The sequence below is a fragment of the Ceratotherium simum genome, chromosome 8, assembly GCF_057802395.1.
Source record: "Ceratotherium simum simum isolate JZ-2026a chromosome 8, ASM5780239v1, whole genome shotgun sequence".
NCBI classification, from domain to species: domain Eukaryota; kingdom Metazoa; phylum Chordata; class Mammalia; order Perissodactyla; family Rhinocerotidae; genus Ceratotherium; species Ceratotherium simum.
Window position 1 is genome coordinate 67,308,495 of NC_141907.1, and position 26,755 is coordinate 67,335,249.

Consider the following 26,755-nt stretch of genomic DNA (forward strand, 5'->3'; position numbering starts at 1 on the left):
CCAATTTTAATATATAACCCCCTCCACACTTTTTAAATATGTAGGTAGGCCTTTACCTTGCTCAGATAAACTTTTTAAGGATATCTCATGTTTAGCTCTGAAAAGTCTTACCTTGTCTGATGGTTCTTAAAATTTTCCATCCTTACAGCTCACCTCATGTCACCCCTTCACTAAAGAAAAATAGGTATTCTTTTTACAATAAAAGATTATTTTTGTATGAAACTTTTGATTTTCACATTTATTAACTCAACACATTTTCAGAATTGGTTTTGGTGGAGGTAGGGGTCAGAAGAGGGGTGAAAGCCAAGTCACGCTGGTCCTATTGCACTCGGTTCTCCGTCACTTCTCTAAAGAATTGTGTGGAGAGTCGGGAGCCCAGTTCTCAGACGTCCTCCTGGAATCTCTCGAGACCCTTCCCAGGGGACTGCATTTCAGAAATACAGGTTTCTTTTCAAAGATTTAAGTCTTTAATACAGAAAGGAATTCTTTGTCTTCAAGGTCTATGCATGAGGGGATCATTTCTTAACTTGCTTTTCTTTTCAGTGATTCATTATGTGACCTTCTAACAAGTTCCTTTTCTTAAATCTAAAAAGTGTGACATTGACACCTTTACTGAGTGAGTAAAGAGAGACTAAGACATGTGGTTTAGAAACTGGTGATAATCCCAGCAGTGGGACCTAGGTGGGACTTTGGAGAGGGAGCATGGTCAGACCAGTATTTGGCGGTTAAGCTGGGATGCTCCGGGAGACTAGCTGACTCCTAGGCTTCACCTTGTGTGGTCCAAGTCGTAAATTCAGTAAGCTGATTAGATCTCTTCAACCGGGATGATCAGGATCTGGGGATCTGCTCTTCAAACTAAAAAAGGCCTGATTGATAAACTATAATCATAGTTTATTAATTTATACTTAACCTTTATGTGCCTCTGTAAAATGAGGAAATAATAGCACTTGTTTCATAGGGTTATTATGAGAATTGAAATGAGAGCATTCAGGGCCGTTCACTAATCAATTCATTGAGTAAATTTGGAGTGCCTGGTGGCAGTAGTGAGAAGTGATTAGATTCTGGATGTATTTTGAAGGTAGGGCTGGTGGGATTTGCTGATGAATTGATTGGATGTGGAGTGTGAGAGAAAGAGAGGAGTCAAAGATGACTCTAAGGCTTTTGGCCTGAGTATCTGGAAAGATGGAGCTGCCGTTTAACTGAGGTGGGGAAATGTGGGAGGAGTAGGATTAAGAGGGAGAAGCAAGAGTTTGGTTTCAGACTTCCAAGTGGAGATTTGGGCTTTTAGGCCATTGGAAAAAGTCACTGTGGAATTTAGGGAAGAGGTCCAGGCTAAAGCTATGGATTTGGGGGTCATCAGCGATAGATGGTATTTAAAATCATGAGATTAGATGAGATCACTAAGGATTGACTGTAGATAAAGAAGTGCCTGGAATAGCAAGGACTCAGTAAACGTTGGCACTATTACTACAATGACTCATATTATTACTATTTATTGGAAATGTTACAAACTGCCAGGTGAACCAAAATCTCTTATTTTCTTAGTACAGATCTTTTTGAGAAACCAAAGCTGTATTTGAAATTTCTATAGAGAATATATCAGGAATATATCTCTATATATAGAGAATACCCAGGGACTTGGGTGATCCCAGTGAGTTGTGCTCCCTCAAGTCATCCACCCACAGAGCTGGATGGGCTCAGGCACTGGGATTCCATAGGCCTGGCTGTGAGTCCTGGCTTTACTTTGTACTAACAGTGAAACCTTTTTGAACTTCAGCTTCATCTATTCCAAGGGATCACCTAGCAGGAATGGTAGGTAGAATCAAAGAGATAAATGTCAATTCCTTCCCCTTCCCCTCCACCGTTAGGGACTAGGACTCTGGGCAAGTCAGGTTTCCCTCTCTGGAACTCATAGATACTGGTATTCTGTCTGTGCTTCTTTTTTAAACCTTATCCCAACTCTAGCCCCTTGTAGTAACCTTCCCTTGTGCAATGTGATTCATTGCAATTAATTAGATTACAATTTATCTTTAATTACAATTTAATCTCTTTAATGGGATTTAGAAGACACTTTTGTCTTATCAGCAACACATTTATTAAGTCATTTTGAATGCCGATGATGAAATCTAACGTTCATTCCTAAAGGCTTCAGCTTTCAAAGGGGAATGGTTACATCCCTGCTTATCCCGTGAAGATAGGGACTGCAGAGTTATCATTTCTGAGTCCCTGTGACTCCATGTAGCAGCCAGAGCACCAAAACTTCTTAGTAGTTCCTAGTGTGATTTTCAGGAAGGATATTTAAGGAGCGGTTCTAATACCACAACTGCTGAAGCTGTCTGACGGATGGCATGGACCACTCCAAGTAGTAGTAAATTCCCATCTTTGGAAGTGTTCAAGCAGGTACAAACTTCCAGTTATAAAATAACTAACTTTTGGGGATGTAATGTCAGCATGGTGACTATAGTTAATAATACTGTATTTTATATATGAAAGTTGCTAAAAGAATAGATTTTTTTTTTTTTTGATGAGAAAGATTAGCCCTGAGCTAACATCCATTGCCAATCCTCCTTTTTCTGCTGAGGAAGATAGGCCCTGGGCTAACATCTGTGCCCATCTTCCTCTACTTTTATATGTGGGACGCCTGCCACGGCATGGGTTGATAAGCGGTGTGTAGGTCCGCACCAGGGATCCAAACCTGCAAACCCTGCACTGCCGAAGGGTAATGCGTGTACTTAACCACTGCACCACCGGGCTGGCCCCAAAAATAGGTCTTAAAAGTTCTCATCACGAGAAAAAAATTTGTAACTGTGTACTGATGGATGTTAACTAGACTTATTGTGATGATCATTTTGAAATAGACGCATATATCAAATCATTATGTTGTATGCCTGAAACTAATGTAATGTTACATGTCACTTATATCTCAATTAAAAAAAAGATGATACATTTTCATTGTAGAAAATAGATGTGCAAAAAAAAGGTTTTTTTCCTTGTACTCTCATGACTCAGAGAGAACATTTGTAAACATTTGTGTCCGTGTTCCCCTAGATTTTGCTCTGTGCATTAGATATTCCCCAAAATAGGATTATGCTCTATGAACTATTTGTAATCTGTGTTATTTCTTATTTAGAGAATGTGATTTGTTTATAAGACCCATCAAGCCACTTAATTTTCCTTTGCTTTTTATCCTTTGAGATCAGTAGAGAAATACTAGCCCACCAATATTGCCTTTGTGGTGTTTAATTTTCTGGCTGAAAAGATTTTAAGTTCTCAAATACTATAAATCATTTGCACTGTGTGGTTCCTTTGGAAGGTTTTATTTTTTTTATTTTTTATTTTATTTTTTTAATTTATTTTTTCCCCCCAAAGCCCCAGTGGATAGTTGTATGTCATAGCTGCACATCCTTCTAGTTGCTGTATGTGGGATGCGGCCTCAGCATGGCCGGAGAAGCGGTGCGTCGGTGCGCGCGCCCGGGATCCGAACCCGGGCCGCCAGCAGCGGAGCACGTGCGCTTAACCGCTAAGCCACAGGGTCGGCCCTGGAAGGGTTTAAAAATAGTTTCTTTAAATAGCTGTACTCTGGGCCGGCCCCGTGGCTTAGTGGTAGTGTGCGCGCTCCGCCGCTGGCGGCCCGGGTTTGGATCCCGGGTGCACACCGATGCACTGCTTCTCTGGTCACGCTGAGGCTGCATCCCACATACGGCAGCTAGAACGATGTGCAGCTATGACATACAACTATCTACTGGGGCTTTGGGGGGAAAAATAAATAAATAAAATTATTAAATAGCTGTACTCTAAGTATTACCCATTACCTTTTTATTACCCGTTTTCTTCAAAGGAGACTTGAGCAAATATTTTAGTAACCATTTTATTTTTATTGATTCTATGACCTTTTCATTAAAACAACCACTTGACCATAAAGCAAATCCGTTATTTGGACTTATAAACATTTATGAGGCAGCTTCTTTCATTAGACGTTCAGAAATTTTGTGGCCCTTAGTGGAGCTGTTTCAGAAAGATACCGTTAAGCTGTGTAGAGTAATGTAAATTGCTCTTGCACAGTATCCCCTCCAGCATTTAGTGGAATTTGATCACAGTCCCCTGACAGACAAATACTCTTTTAGTTCTATATGTACTACTAAACTGTAACAACCCCTTGGGTGCCTGGTGGGCTAAAAATACACGTTTGTAGAATCCTGGGTTTATTGCAGCATTGTTTTCATACTATAGCATTCTGAAATTATCTATAAATGGATTATAACTGAAGGTGAAACATTTATCATCACAGTTACTTCTGGAATTACTTCTAGTAAGGATCCTCTAAAGCCTGAAAATTTTCAGTGAGCAGGTTTGGGTAATAAGCACTAGCTTTAAAAAGTGTTTTTAGAGCATTATATGGTATCATAGCATGTCAGGCTGTGATATAATTACTGGCTTTTTAAAATAAGCAACTTGAAGGCATTTTATTTATCTTACATAATAGATGCTCAATAAGTGTTGAAAGAATGGATAAAATCTTCACAATTTTGTTATTTGCCCCGTGTATTTTTACGTTACGCAATAACAATTTTGCACTAAAATAGAACAGTCTGCTAACATGCCAACCCCAGGTAATATTGATATTCCAGGTGTTATACTAAGTTCTAACTTCATTGCCTAGCCGTGTGTGCTTACTCATTGAAGAGGAGAGTTTTATGTATGGAGGAAAGGGGCAAATTGGGTGATCAGGAATTCTAAAGTGATCTCTAACTTTTAAAGCTTTTCTTAAAAGTTCAGAGTTGTTTGAAACTGTGCACCTTTTATTTCTGTGAGTTCTCTGGGGAAAAGGGGCTGTGGTTCAAACTCTGTTATCAGAAGTTCTAGCACTCAGCAGGTCCTCAGTAAATATTGAATGAATGAGTTGGTTGTGTTTGTGATTTATGCTCTGGGAACTTCTCTGCTATTATTTATCACTAAATTTGGGTCAAAGGTGATCCTTTCCCAGTTTAAAGCTTTGTGCTGGAGAATGTAGTAAGTGGTAAGATGCTAGGTGCTCTCTGTCTGTCTAGTTATCTGTAATTACTGCAATGGCTTTGCTTGGTGTTATCATTCTCATTTGGCAGATGAGGAAACTGAGGCTCAGAGAGGATGAGTTAGTTGAACACAGCTAGTAAAAGGCAGCGGTAGGACTCTGGCCTGGTGTGCTGCCTGGGGTCTGTACTCTTCCTCTCCTCTCCCACAGAGGTTATGGCCCTGGGCTCGCGGGATTCAAAGACTCTTCATGAATTGTTCTTGGTACCAGTGAAGCTGGATATAGGAAATTGGACTTTGTGAAGCACAAAGTAGTATAGCACTGCATGCATTTTTATAACTTTTGAGTACTGCAACTCTTCAGTTCCTAGGAGGCCCTGAATCTAACCAGGTTTTCCCCCAGGAGTATTTCCAGGTGCTTGGGAGTTAGGGAATAATAGAAGCATGACACTGGAGGAGGATGACCAAGTGAGAGAGAAGCAGCTGTAGGATAAGGGATCAAAACTGGCTTGTTTGTTTTTAAATGTGAAACATTTTAAATAAGCAAGAATAAAGATTAATGTAATGACCATGCATCCACCACAAAGCTAATTAAATTTTGATATTATGTTTGTTTCAGATCTTAAAGAAATAAAACATCACATATGTTAACTGAGGCCCTCAGTACATCCCATTTTGTATTAGAGTTTTATTCATACATTAGAGTTCATATTCATGTTAATAAATACGATTTTAGTACATTCATTTTTAACTGCTATATAATTTTTTAGAGTATGACTACAACCGCAGTTTATCTGTTTTCTAGCTGATAAAGATTTAGCTTGTTTCTAATTATTTTGCTATTATACCCAGTGCTACAATAAACATTTTTTTGCTTTCCTCTTTGTGCACATGTGCATGTGAATTTCTCTGTGGTATATGCCTGGGAGAGGAATGGCTGTGTTTGTCTGCCTTCAGTTTTACTACATCTTCTCAGATGGCATTCTCAAGTGGGTGGCCAGTTTGCAGTCCTACCACAGTGCGTGAGGAGGGGGGAGATGTTAAGTAGGAGAAAGGAAGGAATAAGGAGGGGCGTGAGGGGAAAAATGAGTATTTAAAGAAAATCAGAAATATATCAATATGGTGAAAGGAATCAGTTGCAGAAAAAGAAAGTTGTCAATCTTAGCTCTTCATTTTCCTTCTTTTAGATCGAGTGAGTTTTTATTGAGCTTAAACAAGGCTTTTCTGTCAAGTATGCTAAAAAATTTGCCTGATCACACTGTTTACATGCTTCTGAGTTTTCTGAATGATCCATTAGTTACTGGAATGCCACATGAGAACAAGCAAAATTGAATGACTTCTTTATTTTTACTAGGGCAGGTGAAATTTGAATAACGTATCATGAAGAGAGGTAAACACTTTGATCCTACCATTTGAAAAAAAGCCATAATAACTTTCTTGTGTTGTACGTTTTCATTTGGGAGGGCCATTTAAGTTGAACTTAGACTTGGGTCTTCTGAAATATTAAAAAATTCTAATTACGTAGCCAAATTTTTGTTTGTTCTTGTCAGGGAAACACTACACACACTAAAAAAATGTCATTTTGTTCATATTGATGTATTAACTATGTCCTAAACATATCCCTCAGGGCTGTTAGCAGGAAATAAAATAAAAAGTTTTCTGCTAGCTTCTTTCTTCTCTTTTTGCCCTTGTTCACTGTCTTGTAATAGCATTTAAGAAAATGTAATGGTCCAGAAGCCTGTAACAAGGAGGAGGCCAAAAGGGCAGAGAGAGAGAAAGCACGGCTCAGTGGTTTCCCGTGTTCCTGCATCCCTCAAAGCTGGGCGCGGGCAGGTTCTGGTTAGCACTGATCAGAAGAGACAGATGTGCTTTTTGGCACACATGATCCTGTGATGGCACGTGCTGGTGCTTCATAATTGAATTGGAGCCCATTCTTATTACATTTAGTGAGCTCTCTCTGAGGGGAATAGGATTGCTTATTTTCAGGGCCTTTTGCACACCCCGAGGTGGTGTGGAAACATTTGGAAACCTCTGGCTTATACACTCAATAGATTAGGTGACCGTACGGAGAGCCTTTCCCCACCCGCACCAGCCTCTCTGTGTGGAACATTCTCTCCTCTAGTCTTCTCCGGGTTAATCCTAGTCACCTTTGGTGGTTCTCAGACTTTTTGTTCTCAGGATTCCTTTATACTCTTAAAAATTACTGAGGACCCGAAGAAGTTTTGTTTATATGGGTTATATTGATCAACATTTACCGTATTAGAAATTAAAACTGAGAAATTTAAAAATATTAATTCATTTTAAATATCAACAATCAACTCCATTACTTTAAGATAAAAAATATATTTTTACAAAAAAATAATTTTTTTGTTCGTTTTGGAAAACATGGTTGGGAGAGTGGCATTGTTTTACATTTTTGCAAGCTTCTTCAATGTCTGGCTACTGAACAGCTGGATTCTCTTATCTGCTTTGGGTTTCTGTGATACCACACATCGTGTAGCCACTGGAAAACTCTATTGTACACTCCTGCAAGAATGAAAGTGAAAAAGGCAAATAATATCTTAGTATTCTTATGAAAATAGTGTGACCTCGTGGACCCCCTAAAATGGTGTCAGGACTCTCAGGGGTCCTGAATCACACTTTGAGAATCATTGCCTTAGAGCTCAGTTCTGTTGTCACTTCTCTAGCAAAGCCTTCCCTGACCTCCCTCACTAGGTCAAACTTTCCTATTTTCTGCCCTAATAGTACTATGTACCTCTTATTTATAGCATTAATTAAAGTACCTTTTTAAGTTTAATGTGTGTTTCTGCTGCTAGACTCCTTGAGATTAGGGATCATGTGTGGTTTTTGCTCACAGTTACATCTCCAGCTCTTACCACAAGGGCCTGCCCTATACTGGGCATTCAGTAAATAATTGAATAAATAAATGACTAATGAGTTTAAATAAACAGACCTCTTGAATTCATCTTGATTATAGGGTTTCTCTTAAATGTAAGGCCTTTTCTGAATTGTATACTTGGGGCCTTCACTCATAGCATATATTCATTTTCTGTTTTTTTTGACTCTGGTTATTGCTAAGACTGTTGCAAAGCCACTCTTTGCACAGCATTCTGCCCGTACTCTTGCTTGTCTCACCTGTTGCATTGCATTACAGTTCTTTGGTTACCTGCCATCCCCTCTGTCTCTCCCACTAGATTCTTCAGCTTATTGAGAAAAGGGACTGTGACTTATTTATCTTTTCAATCCCCTTCTCCATGCCGCACTTGGGGACTAGCATATCTTGGCATATAGCAGACGCTAAAAGAATTATTGAATGTACCACATTTGATTTGAAAAGATACATATGTTATAATTTCAAGTAAATAGAAAAATTTTGACTTAAGAGAAATCATGTTCCCAATACATGGATTACTGACAGGTTATTTATTTCTGAATTCTTTTGCACATCACTTTCTTATAGGGTATTCTCTAGGTAGTCTAATTATCAAGAAAGAATCATGGTGATCAGGTTTTTTTTTTTTTTTTTTAAGGAAGATTAGCCCTGCACTAACATTTCTTGCCAATCCTCCTCTTTTTTGCTGAGGAAGATTGGCCCTGGGCTAACATCTGTGCCCATCTTCCTCTACTTTATATGGGATGCCGCCCCAGCATGACTTGACAAGCAGTGCTTCGGTCCGCACCCAGGATCTGAACCTGCGAATCCTGGGCCACCGAAGTGGAGTGCGTGCACTTAACTGCTACACCACTGGGCCAGCCCGGGGTTTTTTTTTTTTAAAACATTTGTCATGAATAGGCACCATTATTTTAGCAGAGATGTGAGTTATGTACATGTGCCAGGTACTGTGGTGTGCATCGGGGTTATAGCTGTGAGCCAGATAAACTTGATCCCTGCCCTCAAAGACCTGTAGTCTAGCAGTCTAGTTTAGGAGTCAGCAGACTTTTTCTGTAAAGGGCTGAATAGTAAATGTTTAGACTTGAAGGGCCTTATGGTCTTGGTTACAAATACTCAACTCTGCCATTGTGGCCCCAAAGTATCCACGGACACTATGTAAACAAATGAGTGTGGCTGTGTTCCAGTAAAACTTCATCTACAAAAACAGGAAGTAAGATCAGATTTGGCCCGTGGGCCATAGTTTGCTGACTAGTTCATTTGTTTCTTGGTGTCTGTCTCTGTCTCACTCATTTATCCACAGCAGCAATTTTCGTATTTTCAATGAAATTTTCAGTGGCTTGTTTGCTGCAGTTAGCTAAGGTGAGATTGTTGAACTTGATCTCATGCAAATAACTAAAGCTAATTCTTGATTTTTCTTTTACTCTTTTATCCAGGACATTTTATTTCCTTACATCAAAGAAAATGTTAAAGAGTATCTGCAGACACATTGGGAAGAAGAGGAGTGCCAGGAGGATGTCAGTCTTTTGAGGAAACAGGTTGGGACATTTCTACCTCATTGCATCCACATTCCCAAATGTCTTAGAACTGAAGATGCCTAGAGACTTAGAATATGCTCTGAGCATATTTCAAAATAAGTGCTCTGCATTCCCAGGGCATGGAAGTTGCAGTGACTTGCCTGCTTAGGAATGCACAGTACATAATTAAATGTCTAGATCATGGCAGTTTATTGTCTCTACAATTGCCTCTTTCTGGAATACTTCAATTGCATAAAAATATCGTGTATTTATAAAACTAAGCCCTTTCTGGGTAGAATGCAAAAGGTTTTGTGCTGTCTTATCACGTTTTTCATTAATGTCTCCAAGTGACAGCACCTCATCACCTCATTCTCCACTCTCACCTGCCTCTTGGCACGAGCCCCTCTGACCCCTCCACAGTCCCCTGGCCCTGACACGCACGTGCCCGCTCCAGACCTCTCACTCCAGCTGACACTTGGCCCAGGCTTTATACGCACCGTAGTCTCATGTGCTCTCTTCTGCTCTGTTCTCCCCCTGGTTTTTAGTCTGTTTTCTCCTTCTGTATTGTGTGTTGTGAAACTCCTGTTCTGTTGTTTTTCTTACTAAAATTGCTTCAGTGGCAAGGATTTTACATGCTGTGCAGAGCTAACTCTCTGGCAGTTACTTTCTAGTTAGTTTCTACATTGGACAGTGTGGAATGCTCTCTGTAAATTTTTTAATGTTAGGGGTTATGATTGGAAATATAGTCACATCCTTTGGTGCATGGAGTATTTGGGTTTGTTGAATATTTTAGATCACTCAGGGTTAGTCTGAAACACTCCCCTCCCTTACCTTTTTTGTTGTCTCAACTCTTGTTGTTGAAACATACATACATATTCCCTCACTGTAGTATATAAATCCGTGAGTCTTTAGAGATTAGACATATGCATTGTCACAGGGTCGTTGTTCTAAGTAGCTGGTAGGGTTTTTACAAGATGTGGGAGATTACAGGAGACTGAAAGTGAACCAGCCTTAGTCATTGCTTCACTAGCTTCTTTTTGTTGAATTCCAGGCATAAACTAATTTTAGTAAGATTTTCTTTGTTTCTTCCTCAGTTAGCTGTAGTGCAGAGAAAATGATCAGATTTAATTGAAGTCCTGGTTTGTTGATCCTGGTAAGTGAATCAGCAAACCAGGTCTAACTATATCATTTTATCATTATGTGCTCTCTCTCTTCTCACATGCAACATGCTTCTTGGTTTAAATTTCAGCTTTAGTGGGGCTGGCCTCCTGGCATAGTGGTTAAGTTCATGTGCTCTGCTTTGGCAGCCTGGATTCGTGGGTCCAGGTCCCGGGTACAGACCCACACCACTCGTCAGCCATGCTGTGGTGGTGACCCACATACAAAGTAGAGGAAGATTGGCACAGTTGTTGGCTCAGGGACAATCTTCCTCAGAAAACAAATAAATAAATTTCAGCTTTAGCAATATAGGAAGGCAATGTACATTTATTAATTATAATCTAGTTTCTTTTAGGAATCATTCCTATCAGCCTCAAAGTGTAGGCTACTTTAATTTGTAACTGCTCGGTGCTAATGATAGTTGGAGAAAGTTGATCTGCTTCATTTTCAGGTCTCATTTTAACTGATCTTTTTTTAAATAAGTAAGAAACAAACTTCATGGTGTTTATGACTTAAAGGCTGAAGAGGACTCCCACCTGGATGGGGCTGTTCCCATCCCCGCTGCATCTGAGAATGGAGCAGATGACCTGCAACGGGTGATCCAGGCCGTGGTGGATAATGTGTGCTGGCAGATGTCTCTGGACCGAAAGACCACGGCGCTGAAACAGCTGCAGGGCCACATGTGGAGGGCAGCATTCACAGCGGGGCGCGTGAAAGCAGAGTATGTAGCTGCTCAAGTGACTAAACATGTCCCCAAACCAAATGCATTTTTCACTAGTCCTGTCTCTCCAGTGTTAGTTGTGTGGTTAGTAAAATAGATAAAATCAACATTCTTTTTATTCTAACAAGTGAGTGTTTGTGTTGTTTTTTTCAAAGCTGGGATAAAGCATTTTACCCAGCTGAATACCCCAGACCTGGGTGTCTGGTTTTGTGGGATGGCTGAAGGTTAATCCCAGTTTAAAACAGCTTCCTAGAAAATGGTGACTTCCTTGGACTAAGTCATATTTGATTCTTAGCATACGAGTGACAGCACTGTTGGACTGCTTACCAGGACTGTTAGATTACTTGCTTTCTGCTCTGTTAGAGAAGTAAGAATGCTATGAAATTATGTGCCCTGTCACTTTGGGGTTGCTTAGCGTGTCAGCAGTGCCGCTCTGTTCTGTGCTCTTCCAGCAACTTCCACAGGCCCTTTGAGTCCTGCTGTGGAGTTCCTGAGAGCACTGCTGCCGAAGGAGATTCACGAGTTGGGTATTGCCAAGAACTTTTTAATAAGACATTGTCACTAAGGATTTGAGGCCTTTGCCGGATGTAAACCCTAAGATCCAAGAGTATTTCCAGCTGCCTATATTTCTTTTGTTTTTTTGTCAAATGAGATTCCATTCCTTTACTTATGTACTTTACAAGGGGCTTCCACCTTTTAAAGGAAGCATTGGAATTTCGAGATAGGCCAATGATCTGAGAATATCAGCTAGTTCACTTTGTAAAACACTCAGAAGAGTGGAACCAGGAGACTCTGCTCGCAGGAGTAAGCCCTTCCTTCTTTTCATCTTGGTTCCTTAATTATAAAACCAGGGGCTTAAAATAAGTTATCTTAGACTTCTAAGCCCTGCTTTGGAGCAATAACCATCTGTAAATTTAATATGGAAAAATCTTGTCTTCCTGAGTACAAAGTAACAAAGTAACTCACAGTCACGTGCACTGGTTTTGAACTGCTTGATCTCTTTCCTTCAATTAGTGCAACCTGTTAAGCTGTTTTATCCAGTAGAAGACTTCGCTCACATTTTCCAGCTAATCTTTTAAAGATGACTGGTTCCAGCTCTCGTGTTCCTTGTGCTTCTCTTTTCACCCATCTCCTGTGATGTTATTTCCACTACTAAATGGAAGATGTTGTAGAATTGGTAGACAAGGCTGAGTGTCAGGAATCAGAAAACCAGACAGTTTGCTGCTGAGCTATTGTGAGATGGTATAAGTCTCTTAAGTGATTTGTTACATAATTTTTTTTCTGTATAGTAAAACTTTAGGTTTTCTTAGTTCTCAAGAAATGTGGTTCCATTTTTTAGCTAATCAAAGATTAATAGCTTTGAGCCCCCAAATGTTTTTTCTTTAATTGTTTGGGTACAGATCTTTCTAAAAGCATTTCTATGCTTTCTTAAGGCACACTGGACATAATTTAACCTTTTCTTGTCATGAATTACATCAAAGATTACATAATAGTACAATATTATTGTTGTTTGCTTTTTTGAGTTCCTCGGGAGTTTAAAAAATCACTTTCTTATTTCATCCGTTTCTCTGTAATCACTTTTACTATCATTACTTGGGCTGTCAAAAACTATTCTCCTCTCCACCAAAATTATTGCGTCTAATCTGCTGTGATCCTGGAACTCCAGTGACACACTTGTTAGATCTGCAGGAATTCTCAGTCTCATGGAGTTGCTTCTTGTGAGGACCGTTTGGGCACAAATAGAGAAACTTGTGGCAACTATTTTGACTGATTTTTATCTGGCTAGATAATGCATTCCTACATTTTAACTTTGTGGTCTTCCTTCTAGGTTCTTTGAAGATGTAGTTCCAGCAGTCAGGAAATGGAGAGAGGCTGGCATGAAGGTGTATATCTATTCTTCAGGGAGTGTAGAGGCACAGAAACTATTATTTGGGCATTCTACAGAGGGAGATATTCTTGAGGTAGGTTACCCGATTACTTTGTTTTCTGACACTATCAAAGCATGGAATAATGAATGTTAAAGGAATGTGCTACAGTTGTAAGCTAAATCAACATTCAGATACTTGCATTTGTATATGCCAAGCAAGTTATAAAGAGAAGTGGAAAAACTGGGGAATACATTATAGGGAAGGGTGAAATGTTTCTGTGGTACCAGTCTTTGCATCAAAGATTCTTAAACTTTCTTGGCATAAAGATCACCTGGGGGCAGGCCAGCCCCATGGCTTAGCAGTTAAGTGCGTGCGCTCCGCTACTGGCGGCCCGTGTTCAGATCCCGGGCGCGCACCTACGCACCGCTTCTCCGGCAGTGCTGAGGCCGCGTCCCACATAAAGCAACTAGAAGGATGTGCAACTATGACATACAGCTATCTACTGGGGCTTTGGGGGCAAAAAAAACAAGGAGGAGGATTGGCATTAGATGTTAGCTCAGAGCCGGTCTTCCTCAGCAAAAAGAGGAGGATTAGCATGGATGTTAGCTCAGGGTTGATCTTCCTCACAAAAAAAAAAAGATCACCTGGGGAGTTTGTTAAAAAATGTAGATCCCTGGGCCCTGCTTCCTAGCAAATCTGAGTCAGCAGGTCTGGGGTGGGGGTAGGAATCTGTGTTTTTAAACATCCACCATAAGTGATTCTGATGTCACTAGTACTAGGACCAACTGTGTGTGTGTGTGTGTGTGTCTGTGCATAAATACAGCTAAATAAGACATTGGCTAGCTTATAAATCAGCTATCTTGCCAATATTAGAAAATATCAACCCAAAGGATACTAATGGCATGCTTCTTTTTGTTTAAAGTAGCAGGTGAGATGTAAAATAGTGGCACATGCCACTATTCAAAAAAATAACACACAAACTTCTTCAATGCAGCAGAGTACAAGGTGGATTCATTTGTTTTGGCACTTTGGAGAGAGACAGATTTTACTTCAGCAAAAACAGCTTATGTAAGAGAACTGGGCATGTTATTAAACAGTGATAAGTTAAGGCCACCTATTACATTTCTTGTACAGGAGAAAACTCCTGCTAGCCTTCTGTCCCACCATCCCTACACCTCCTGCAGGACAGGATGGTCACTGGAAAAAGGGAATACATTTAGGATTTTAAAAAGAAATGCTGACCAAATAAGGCTGAACTTAGAGATATAGAGTAGGTCACTCAGCCAACTATTTTTTTTAAGTAAATATTTATTGAGCCTCTACCATGCGCAGAGAACACTTTGGCTTTGGAGATTGTTATATTCTCATTTCAATACTTTCCTGCTTTTCATCTTAGTGTTTTTTTATCTTAGTTTTAAATCAAATATTAATTCAGTAGTAAAACCGTTTAATTATTGGTAACTCTTCTCTGAATACAGATGTAAACTCCTTTTTTGCTCTCTCTGATGAAACGGACAATAAGGTGATGGTAGACAGGACACAATAATTACCTACTGCGTTCAATAGTAAAACTTTATTCTCTAGTTACTAAGTGAGGCCGACTTGAGAAAATATGCAAAACCAATCTTAACTTTTTAAAAGTTAGAAAAATCATAATATTAATAGTACCTTAATTTATCTCTGAATGGTCGTTAGGCTTGTTTTTAGTTTGTGAAAAGTTCTGAAAACATTCAGAAGATCACATAATAGCTGATCCTAAATGTGGACTTATTTTAATTACTGTCAGTTAAATTAGCAAGTCATAATTTGACCCCAATTATTTCTAAGACAGCAAAGGTATGTATTAGCTGTTGGGTAGAATTTCAAAATGTTTTAATTAGAAAATGAAAGTTTCTTGAAAGTAAAGTCACAGCTTATTAATGAGGCAGGTTAGAGAAATCTGTTCATTCTGGGATCAAAAGGTCAATGTTCATATTTCATCAGGAGTGAAACTCAGTCCAATAGATAGTTTGAGTGCAAATAGTATTTTAAGGATAGAAGGTAGGGCATGTATATTTTAAAAGATTTTGGATATAAAATTAGTGCTCATCTAAGAAAACCAAGTACATTATAAAATGATCTTATATACATTGAATTGATAGATTTTAGTTTTGTTCTTCCAAATGTTTATGTCTATAAAATCTTACTTTATATTTACTTTTTATACCCTCCATAAAGTTCTCTATTAAGAAGACTTTCAGTAAATGTTTATTGAGTGGATGAAGTCACCATGATTGTCAGGTATTTCAGAGATAGGATTGAGAGACAAAGGGGTCTGGGTGGCAAGTGTATCTGGAGCATCAGTCTTTCCCCTTCCTTCTCTGTGTTCAGCTTTTTGATGGTCACTTTGATACCAAGATTGGACACAAAGTGGAGAGTGAGAGTTATCGCAAGATTGCAAACAGCATTGGGTGCTCAACCAACAACATCTTGTTTCTGACAGACGTTACTCTAGGTGAGTAATCTGACTTCTTATATTGTATACTCTAGGATAGGAGCTGAGCCTGGGACCGCAAACACATTGCCTCTTTAAAGAAAGTTTTATGTGTGGACCCTTGAAAAATGAAACAGTTTTATAAAAAGAAAGAGTGAACCAACCGACTGGCCTCCCTCTCCATTTACCCTCCCTTGGGGGTTGTGTGTGAGGACGTAGCATTGGAAAGACTAATTCTTCTCATTTCAACTCCTTATCCATGGTTCCCCATCCATCCCTCTGCACGCGCATGCGCGCGCGCACGCGAAACAGGAAAATAACGAAGGAAGACTTAAGGGTGGGAAGGAGCATGCAGGCAAGAGTATGAGGGTAGGTGAGCGGCTAGTTAAGGACAAAAAAGTCACAGACGACCTGCATCAAATGTATTTAACAGCTGTAAGATCAGCTATACACCCTCAGAAAAAAGAGAGAAAGAGGACTCTGTAGCTGGAGTGATTTTGCCTCATTGTCATTTCCATTGATGAGCACTGCCTGTGGTGAGTAGGAGCCTCATCTCTGCCTTCCCTCAGAGGGTCTCAGTCCCCCAGGCCCCCACCATCATGTGAACCTTAGGCCTTACTGTGCATGATTCACCTGTTTATAAAGATAGACATCTTTTTTACCCAGCATGGCCCTCTTTCTTATATACGATACATTCACATATGCATTATTGTTTAAGGATTGAATGCATAAAACAGTGTATGCTATACTCTTGGCAATTTAAGTGATTTCAAGAGTAGTTTTGACCAAGTGTAAAACTCGCAGTCCAGCGTCTGTGTAAGAATGTGAGTGCTCTAGAGAGTTACAGAAGGAAAGGGTAGGGGATGAGGAAGCAAGGAGCAGCAGGCAAGGAGGTAGAGGGTGCTGGGGGAAGGTGGTCTCTGTGGTTCTTACCTGAAAGCCCCTGGTTGGCGAGGCTTTCCCAGACTCCCCCCGGATCCGGCTTTTGATGGCGTGGTTGTCCTCCTTAGAGTTTGTGCATCTCCCAGGAAGTCTACTTTGGGTGTGTTATAATTGCACTTGTATTTGAGGGCAGTTCCGCATATTTGTGTTTCTTCCACTCACCTTGGATCATAAGTTTCCTTTTACCCCCACAACAGTGCTTTGTGTACTATGCGGCTGTTCTGACCCGCTGTCTCTGTGCAGGCAGGCTGGGGAAGGGCGTTAGGGAAAGGAGGCGGGTGCAGGGGAGTGCTCTCTTGCCTAGTGGCCTCCACTTGGCTCCTGGGCCCCTGGGCAATATTTCTCTCTCCAGACCTTATGTCGGTTGTCACAGAACTAGAGCTACCCTCATTCAGAAGGACTTTCAGAGATAGAGCCCAAAGGCAAATCCAGGCTGCTGACAAAGGCATCTTATCCGAGATGGTGTGTGAGCTAAATTCTTTCTCTGCTGCTGCCCCTTGAGCTTTTGGTCTGTTGTGTTAGGCAAGAGTTATACATATATAAGCAAGTACAATTTGCTAAGTGGTTTAAAAAAAATTCTTAACCAGCACAGATCATCTAATGCCTTCAAGAAGTTATAATAACGTTTTCCAGAGAAAGAGAAGTAGAACAGGCTTCATTTTACCCATCGTACAGTAGACACGCAGTAATTGTTCACATCTTTGTTAAATTTCAGGCCTTGGTGGATCTAGATTGCAATTTTTGGTCTAGGTAGATGGTACCAAAATGCAGCCATTTGTTATCTTGAGTTTCGGAAACTCAGCAGATTTAGTGGGGATTGGCCTCTGTCCTGCATGTCCTGGCTTGGGTCAGCTTCAGAGTCTTAAGAGTTTTTACAAACTATTGTCTCATTTTTCTACATCCTGGAAAGCTTTACTTTTACGTGTCTCACTGCACTGAAGAAGAGAGGCAGACAGACGCACAGACACACCGTTTGAGGGTTCATTATGTAAGTAGGTAGCCAGGCCACATAAATGTACCGTCAACGAGCATTAGCCTTGACAACAACCATTTTGCCTGGCCTCTACTTAAAACTGTAAATATTTCCTGTCATATTTCCATATAGAGACCTTTTTCTGATTCACAGCTGCGATATACCCTCTTCCTTAAATGACTTTTGGGGGCTTAGAGTGGTGGGGTGGGGAGGTTGCTTTACTGACTTCATAGGTTATGGGTGTGCCAGCAGTTTCTGTGAGGAATGATAATTTGAAGACCTTTTACTTCGTTTTGCTCCTTATGGAAAGGAGATAGGCCTTGCTCTGCTAAGTTTAACTGGTTTAATGTGTGAATTGATTTTCTTTTTTTTTTCTTTTTTTGTTTTTTATTGTGAAATTTTTGTTGTACATTATTGTTTATTAGTCACCATATAAGTGCATCCCTCCACCCCTTGTGCCCACCCCTCACCCCCCTTGCCCCTGGTAACCACCAAACAGTTCTATCTGTGCATGTGTTGGTTTATCTTCCACATATGAGTGAAATCATGCCTTGTATGTCTTTCTCTTTCTGGCTTATTTCACTTAACATAATACCCTCCAGGTCCATCCATGTTGTTGCAAACGGGACAATTTTGTCTTTCTTTATGGCTGAGTAGTATTCCATGGTGTATATATATACCACATCTTCTTTATCCAATCATCAGTCGAGGGACACTTGGGTTGCTTCCATGTCTTGGCTATAGTGAATAACGCTGTGATGAACATAGGGGTGCATAAGCCTCTTTGGATTGTTGATTTCAGGTTTGTTGGGTAGATATGCAGGAGTGGGATAGCTGGATCATAAGGTATTTCTATTTTTAATTTTTTGAGAAATCTCCATACTGTTTTCCGTAGAGGCTGTGCCAGTTTGCATTCCCACCAGCAGTGGATTAGGATTCCCATTTCTCCACAGCCTCTCCAGCATTTGTTGCTTTTTGTCTTGGTGATTATAGCCATTCTAACGGGTGTAAGGTGATGTCTTCGTGGGGTTTTGATTTGCATTTCCCTGATGATTAGTGATGTTGAGCATCTTTTCATGTGCCTATTGGCCATCTGTATATCTTCTTTGGAGAAGTGTCTGTTCATTTCCTCTGCCCATTTTTTGATTGGGTTGTTTGTTTTTTTGTTATTCAGTTGTGTGAGTTCTTTGTACATTATGGAGATTAATTCCTTGTCAGATATACGGTTTGCAAATATTTTTTCCCAGCTGGTGGGTTCCATTCATTTTGATCCTGGTAGAAGCTTTTTTTTTTTTTTTTTTTAATTTTTTTTTTATTTATTTATTTTCCCCCCAAAGCCCCAGTAGATAGTTGTATGTCATAGCTGCACGTCTTTCTAGTCTTTCTAGTTGCTATATGTGGGACGCGGCCTCAGCATGGCTAGAGAAGCAGCCCGTCAATGCACGCCCAGGATCCGAACCCAGGCTGCCAGCATTGGAGCGCAAGCACTTAACCGCTAGGCCACGGGCCGGCCCTGTAGAAACTTTTTAATCTGATGAAGTCCCACTTGTTTATTTTTTCTTTTGTTTCCCTTGTCTGAGTAGACATGAAATTCAAGAAGATCCCTTTATGGCTGATGGCGAGTAGTGTACTACCTATATTTTCCTCCAGGAGTTTTATAGTTTCAGGTCTCACCTTCAGGTCTTTGATCCATTTTGAGTTAATTTTTGTGTATGGTGAAAGAAGGTGGTCTACTTTCATTCTTTTGCAAGTGGCTGTCCAGTTTTCCCAGCACCATTTATTGAAGAGACTTTCCTTTCTCCACTGTATGTCCTTAGCTCCTTTGTCAAAGATTAGCTGCCCATAGATATGAGGTTTTATTTCTGGACTTTCAGTTCGGTTCCATTGAGCTGTGTGTCTGTTTTTGTACCAGTAAACATGCTGTTTTGATTACTATGGCTTTGTAGTATGTTTTGAAGTCAGGGATTGTGATGCCTCCAGCCTTGTTCTTCTTTTTCAGGATTGCTTTAGCTGTATGGGGTCTTTTGTTGCCCCATATGAATGTTAGTATTCTTTGTTCTATTTCTGTGAAGAATGTCCTTGGGATTCTGATTGGGATTGCATTGAATCTGTAGATTGCTTTAGGTAGTATGGACATTTTAACTATGTTTATTCTTCCAATCCAAGTGCATGGAATATTTTTCCATTTCTTTATGTCGTCATTGATTTCACTCAATAATGTCTTATAGTTTTCATTGTATAGGTCTTTTGCTTCCTTGGTTGAATTTACTCCTAGATATTTTATTCTTTTTGTTGCAATTGTAAATAGGATTGTCTTCTTGAGTTCTTTTTCTGTTAGTTCGTTGTTGGTATGTAGAAATGCAACTGATTTCTGTAAGTTGATTTTGTACCCTGCCAATTGGCTGTAGTTGTTGATTATTTCTAATAGTTTTCCAGTGGATTCTTTAGGGTTTTCTATATATAAGATCATGTCATCTGCAAACAGCGAGAGTTTCACTTCTTCATTGCCTATTTGGATTCCTTTTATTCTTTTTTCTTGCCTAATTGCTCTGGCCAGAGCCTCCAGTACTATGTTGAATAAGAGTGGCAAGAGTGGGCACCCTTGTCTTGTCCCTGTTTTCAGAGGGATCGCTTTCAGTTTTTCCCCATTGACTATGATGTTTGCTGTGGGTTTGTCATATATGGCCTTTATTATGTTAAGATACTTTCCTTCTATATCCATTTTGTTGAGAGTTTTTATCATAAATGGATGTTGGATCTTGTCAAAAGCCCTGTGAATTGATTTTCTTGCATCATTCTTTGTTTTTCCATCTAATCATTAAAAGGGGCCGTTGGAGATGAAAATCTGTGGTTGGCCCTCTATTTAATTTCCCTAGCACTGTGGATGGTAAGTTTCTGCAGGCTGAGAATTAGAGATCTGCTTTGTGGCTGGAGCTCCCCACAACGTCAGCCTGCCCTGAGCATTCTGAGATTGAATGTATTGTGATCCCCAGACCCTCACCCCATCCCCCGCTTTTTGGTTACATTATAACCCATACCCTAAGACCACTTACAGTTTCTTCCTATTCTTTTTTTTTTTTTTTTTTTTAAAGATTTTATTTATTTTATTTTTCCCCCCAAAGCCCCAGCAGATAGTTGTATGTCATAGCTGCACATCCTTCTAGTTGCGGCATGTGGGACTCGGCCTCAGGATGGACGGAGAAGTGGTGCCTCGATGCGCACCCGGGATCCGAACCTGGGCCGCCAGCATTGCAGCGCGCGCACTTAACCACCAAGCCACAGGGCCGGCCCTTTTTCTTCCTATTCTTGTCTTTTGCCACATTTTTTTTCTAGTTGCCATCATAGTGCATCTATAATTTCAGGTCTTTCTCTTTTCACTTAAGTCATTTCCTTATGCTGCATACCAGAAACTATACTTAATTTTAGAAAATAGAGATAAATCCCCAAGCTGGCCTTAAAACGAAATTGGCTCTTCGAGTCCTCCACAAGGAGGTTTTATTCCTGCCCCTCGTCTTCTGCCAGCCCCATGCCTGAGTAGACAATAGGGCAAGACCTGAGCTCATCTGTAGCTGGGATGGGGCCAGGCAGCTGGCTGCTTGCCTTGCTCTTTTCTTTTATCTCTGATCCTGTGTTTTGGTACCACGTGCCCAGACTTCCATTGCCAAGGCAGAATGGAACACTAAGTTGATATCCCAGATAATACCCACATATGAAAGAGAGGACTGAAAGCCTTTTTCCCCCTGGAGGAAAGGAAAGAGGTCCAGGGTTTTAAGTCAACAAGTGTTAGTTAATTGTCTCAATATTATACCAAAGAGCAAAGAGATGCTTAGGGACAACACTTGCCCCGTGGTGATCTAGGTAAGAGGCTAAATGCAGAGCAGCCACTGGCTAGTGTCGAGTCCCACCTGGCTCATGATGGCTCAACTTGGTGGAGATCCTGGGCTAGTCAAGAGGAAAGCTTTGCTTGTGGCAGTTGGGCTGGGAACTGGGGGTGAGTGGAGTGGCATCTGGGGAGTTGGCCTGAGCGGGGGATTTCTACACAAAGAGGGGATTGGTTAGCACTTTGTTTGCTCTGGGAAGATGACAGCCCTTTTACGGGAAGAGCAGAAGATAGACATTTGAGGAGGTAGGTAGGTAAAGAGACATTTGCTCTCTCTGGGAACTTCTTATCTCTCTGCGTACTGCTGCCCTTTAATTAATCCATTCAGATGCTACGACTGTTTCCAAAGGTTGAGAAACTACTGAGGTTTTTTATTACACCACATCTAAATTCCATAGAATGTGTTTCAGATTCTTCACTAGTTTTGTTCTCTCTGTCCAAGTGTGCCCCATCTCTCTGACTTGTGTCCTGTCTCCCACACTGACTTGCTCCTTTCTTCCAGTATTTACATATGTATTTTATGTCTGCCTGGAGTGCCTCGTCTTGCCGGTTTTCTTTCCTTGAAACTTCTAATCAAAACTAACCCTCTGTGCAGAAGAGTCATTTGTTAAATTGCGGATACTAATTCAGTAGTTTCACACTGGGGACCTGAGATTCTGCACTTTTAACAACGACGTAGTGTGATTCCCACACTGCTGGTCCACAGACCACATTTGGAATAGTAGCGCTGTAGAGCAGGAGTTGGCAAACTTGTTCTGTAAAGGGTCAGAAAATAAATAGTTTTGGCTTTGCAGGCACTACAGTCTCTGTCACAACTATTCAGCTCTGTCCTGGTAGTGGAAAAGCAGCTGTATAGATAATGCACAAATGAATGGTCATGACTGTGTTCCTGTAAAACTTTATTTACAAAAGCAGGTGGCAGGCCATCGTTGACGTAGTTTGCTGACCCTTGTTGCAGAGCACAGACTTTAGAGTCAGATTGACAATAATCAAACTTTAGGTAGCTTCAAACCACTTGCTAGCTCTTAGTTTCCATATCTGTAGAATGGGGATAGTAATACAACATCAGGGTTGTTGTAAAGATTTAGGTAAGAATGGGAGCTCCATGAAGGCAAGAGCTTTGTTTTGTCCACATGTCTCTGTTCCTAGACTATTACCTGGCACATAGTAGGTGCTAAGTTAAAATAAGGTATTAGCCGTGGTCTTTCAAATGGAAACAAAATGGAGAGAGGAATGTAACCCAGGGCATATTAGAGATACCCCTTTGCAAATAATCCCTTGCAAAATAGTTTCATTTTACTAGTCCTATTTTTACTTCTACCCACCATGCAGTCCCTGATCTTAAGGCACTCGGTCTAATGAGGAGAGAGACAACAGGTAATAATGTGCCAATTCATATTGTCGTGATAGAGCTAAATATAGGGTGTTAAAGGAGCACATGGGTTGCTCCAGTACAGATGGTAGTGGTTCTGGAAGATAAGATATTTGAGCTGAAATTTAAAGCGTAGGAATTTGCCGGGCAAAAAAGATGGGTAGCCTAGCCAGCAGGTGTGACACATTTGAGCTCCAGTTGTGGGGGCAGGTATTTTGGCCTGATTAGATCATAGAATTCCATTTGTCTCATATCTGCTTAATTGGTATTATTACTGACAGCCTGCCCTTTGGGAAACAGCTCAGTTCTCTGTAGGACTGGTAGGAGGGAATGAAGGGAAGTTGTGGAAGAACGTGGCTCTTTCTGCACTCATAAGTACCTAATAAAAGCTCAAAAGTCTAGGACACACTGCCATTCTAGTCTGTCAGGTGCAGTTATGTATTTTTTAAATTTTTTATTTTTAAGTTAAAAATTATGTGAAAGAAAGAATGATATAATCAAACTCCCGTGTGCCGATCTTCTAGCTTCAGCAGTTATCAAATCAGGGCCAAACTTGTTTCTACATCCCCCTGATTACTTTGAAGCAAATCTCAGACATCATATTTTGACATTTCTGACACACATATTTTGATTTTCACAGAGGCCAGTGCTGCTGAGGAAGCGGACGTGCATGTAGCTGTGGTAGTGAGGCCTGGCAACGCAGGGTTAACAGATGATGAGAAGACTTACTACAGCCTCATCACATCCTTCAGTGAACTGTACCTTCCTTCCTCAGCCTAGAGGAGGACTTCAAAGAAAGACCAAACTGTCTTCACAGAGTTGTCCCTGTAGTCTAGTTTTATTCTAATGGTAAAAGTAACTTACTTAAAAAAATGCATAGATATACACACATATATGTATGCAAGCATATATATGTGTATCTTCAAACTACCTTTTACGGGCACATAAGTGAAAAAAAAATCTCAGTTCAGTGAAAAGGAAACTTATTTAAAGATGCTTTATATGTAGAAATTGTTTGAAACCACAACTCAGACCCGTATTGAGGGCAAAATGTACTTGATAGAAGAAATTACTACAATAGATATCAAATGTGTGATGTTTATCAAGTCGTGTACCAAAATGGAGAGGTAGGTTTAAGAAGTTATTCAGAAGCCTTGTTATTTTAAAAAATGGAAGTATTTTAAAGACTTTTCCTAATAATAATTCATCTCCCTTTTAAATTATGAGTTAGAAGATTACAACAGCTGAATTTCAAAATATTAGCCTCTCTATATACAAAGGACAGAGCTGTTTGTTTCTGCTCCAAAAGAGAGCAAAATTGGGAAAGGGTGTTCCTTTGAGTCTTGATTAATTGTGTCACTTAAGAAACTTGCTAATCATTGTGGCACCCACAGCGAGCAGTTGCCTTACCAGTGAAAATGGTGCACAGATGCAACAGCTAAAATAGAAATGTGGTTCTTAATGTTTAACAAAACAGTCTTAATTTTGCCAGTTGTTATCATTATAGATTCTATAGTTGCCTTTCTAACTACTTAGCACAGTTTGAGAGTGTATGTTAATTGCTATTTACTATTAAAGAAAGGTTTACTGAAATCAGTCCATAAGACTTAGAAGAGCCCTAATGTGTAATATTTTCCTCTGAAATAGATGTGAGAAATGTAAATTTTATAACAGCATTATTTATCCTGGTGCATTCTAATGGGATGTCATGTCAATTTCATGTTGTGATTAATAAAAACATTTTCTTCTTCACTCAGTTTTATGTAGGTCCCTGAACTATACCACATACTGCCATAAGCAAAAGAGAAACTGAAGAGAGATGGAAAAATAAGTATTTTATTTTAGGTTTTGCCTTAATTGTGTGAGGGGGTATGGGGGTGTGTGTGGTTTTTTTGTGTGTGTGTGTGAGGAAGATTGGCCCCGAGCGAACAGCTGTGCCCATCTTCCTCTACTTTATATGGGACGCTGCCACAGCATGGTGTGACAAGCTGTGCGTCAGTGCGCACCTGGGATCCGAACCTGTGAATCCCCGGCTGCCGAAGCGGAGTGTGCGCACTTAACCACTTGCGCCACTGGGCCACCTGCTAGGGTATGTGTGTTTTAATGGAATACCACTAGAAAATGATTGACTATTTTTTGAGTTATGTATACCTATATGGCTAACCTCATTGGTTATTATTTCATTTGGATGATAAGCATTTAGGATATAAATATGATTTCTTAGATTTGTGAGAATCTTATATTTGAGGTTTATAAGATAGGATATTTATTGAAGGAGGCAATCATTCTCCTAATTAATCAAGAAAAACTGCAATAAATCCTGGAGGAATAATTTTGGAAATGTTTTGAATAAGGAAAAGGAAGTAGCCTTGCAAATATGAGAGAACAAGGAATATAAAAGATTTTGTGTTGATAATTTTTATCTTCTGGTAGCTAATTAAGAAATCTAAGGACTGTGAAAACAGAGAAGAGTAGTAAAAGGGAAATGAATTTAAGTGAATCTTAGAAATGGGAGTAATTTGTAAGTGATAGTACTATAAGCCACAAATGGTAATAAAAGGCTGAACTTCATACAATTTCTGAAAAAGCTCATGAGAAGACGACAGAAAAAAGTGTCTCTTAATGATAGTAAAGGAATAATTGGAAAAGTAAGGAAGAAATAAGAAAATTATGCACTAGGGTCTAGTTTAGAAAGAATTGAGGGAAAACAGGGTGCTCAGCATCTAGTCAGCAGAGACTGGAGGTGGAGAAGTGTCTCAGTCTGTTCAGGCTGCTGTAACAAAATACCAAGAGACTGGGTGGCTTATAAATAACAAAACTTTATTTGTCACAGTTCCGGAGGTTGGGAAGTCCAACATCAAGGTGCTGGCAAATTCATTGTCTAGTGAGGGCCTCTTTCCTCATAGACCGCAGTTTTCTCTCTGTAACCTCACATGGTGCGAGGGGTGAAGGGGCTTTCTTGGGCCTCTTTTATAATAAGGGCAATAATCCCATTCATGAGGGCTGTGCCAAAGGCCTCCCAAAGGCCCCACCTCCAAATACATCACCTTGGGGGTTAGATTTCAGCATATGAATTTGGCAAAAACAGTACCAGAAAAATGAGTTTATATTGAGTAGTTGAGGATGGAAATAGATTCAAAAATTAAGAGAAAGTTGCAGTGTCAGATTCATTTTGTCAAAGTGGAGTGTACAAGGAAGGGAAAAAGAAGGTAAGTTGAATATTTCTTAGATCCTAAGAAACCCATTCACAATTGATGTGATAGAAAAGGATCTTAGGAAGAACTTGAGATATAAAGTAGACTGGTCATGAGGGAGGAAAAATGCCTAGAAAGTGAGTAGTGAGCCAGATAAATTCGTGGTCTTTAGTAAGGTCACGAGAAAAAAATCCTACCTCTGGAATTTCCAGAAAGAGAACAGAGGCACTAAATTTTCTCAGCATCTTGTTTGCAGAGAATACAGGGGACAGAGGCCTCTTAGAGTTGTGGCCCTTTTAATTCCTGTTTGTTAATCCAGGTCTATCTCACTTGTGCTCTTTCCCACAGTGGCACTGATTTCTAATCTTGGGTCAAAACTCAAGTTTGAGGGAGAAGCCTCAGACAAAGGGGGTTCTCTAATCTTATCAGCAATTCTGGAGTAGCAGGGCTTCCTGCTTGGCCTTCTGGAAGGCTGGCCTTAGTTCCTAAGCCTAACTGATGTCCAGTTTAGAATTGCACAGGGAAAGGTTAAAAGCCACTGGGCTATTACCAAGACAGGTGCACAGCAGCCTTTGCCCAGCAGATGGTGCTGTTTCTCCAGAGACCTTATCAAGTGTGTGGTCACGAGATAACAGCAGATGGAGCTAAGAGGTAGCATTAAGAGAGAAAAATGAGTATAGTTCATTTATCCCTAAAAGCCGGTAGCATGATATTGCAAGAGTCAGAGTCGTTTGGAAAAAATGACAGTAATTCTGAA

General features: G+C 40.1%; 1 protein-coding gene across 1 annotated transcript in view; it reads left to right on the plus strand.

Moving 5' to 3' along the window:
* The window catches only part of ENOPH1 (enolase-phosphatase 1), a 34,724-nt gene extending 10,168 nt beyond the window's left edge, over positions 1-24,556 (plus strand). Inside the window, exons 2-6 of the mRNA XM_004430890.3 lie at positions 9,337-9,438; positions 11,094-11,296; positions 13,125-13,257; positions 15,535-15,658; positions 23,445-24,556. Coding sequence (XP_004430947.1) covers positions 9,337-9,438; positions 11,094-11,296; positions 13,125-13,257; positions 15,535-15,658; positions 23,445-23,584 — 702 coding nt within the window. The 3' untranslated portion in view covers positions 23,585-24,556. The remainder of the gene's footprint in view (positions 1-9,336; positions 9,439-11,093; positions 11,297-13,124; positions 13,258-15,534; positions 15,659-23,444) is intronic.
* Positions 24,557-26,755: the final 2,199 nt, after the last annotated feature.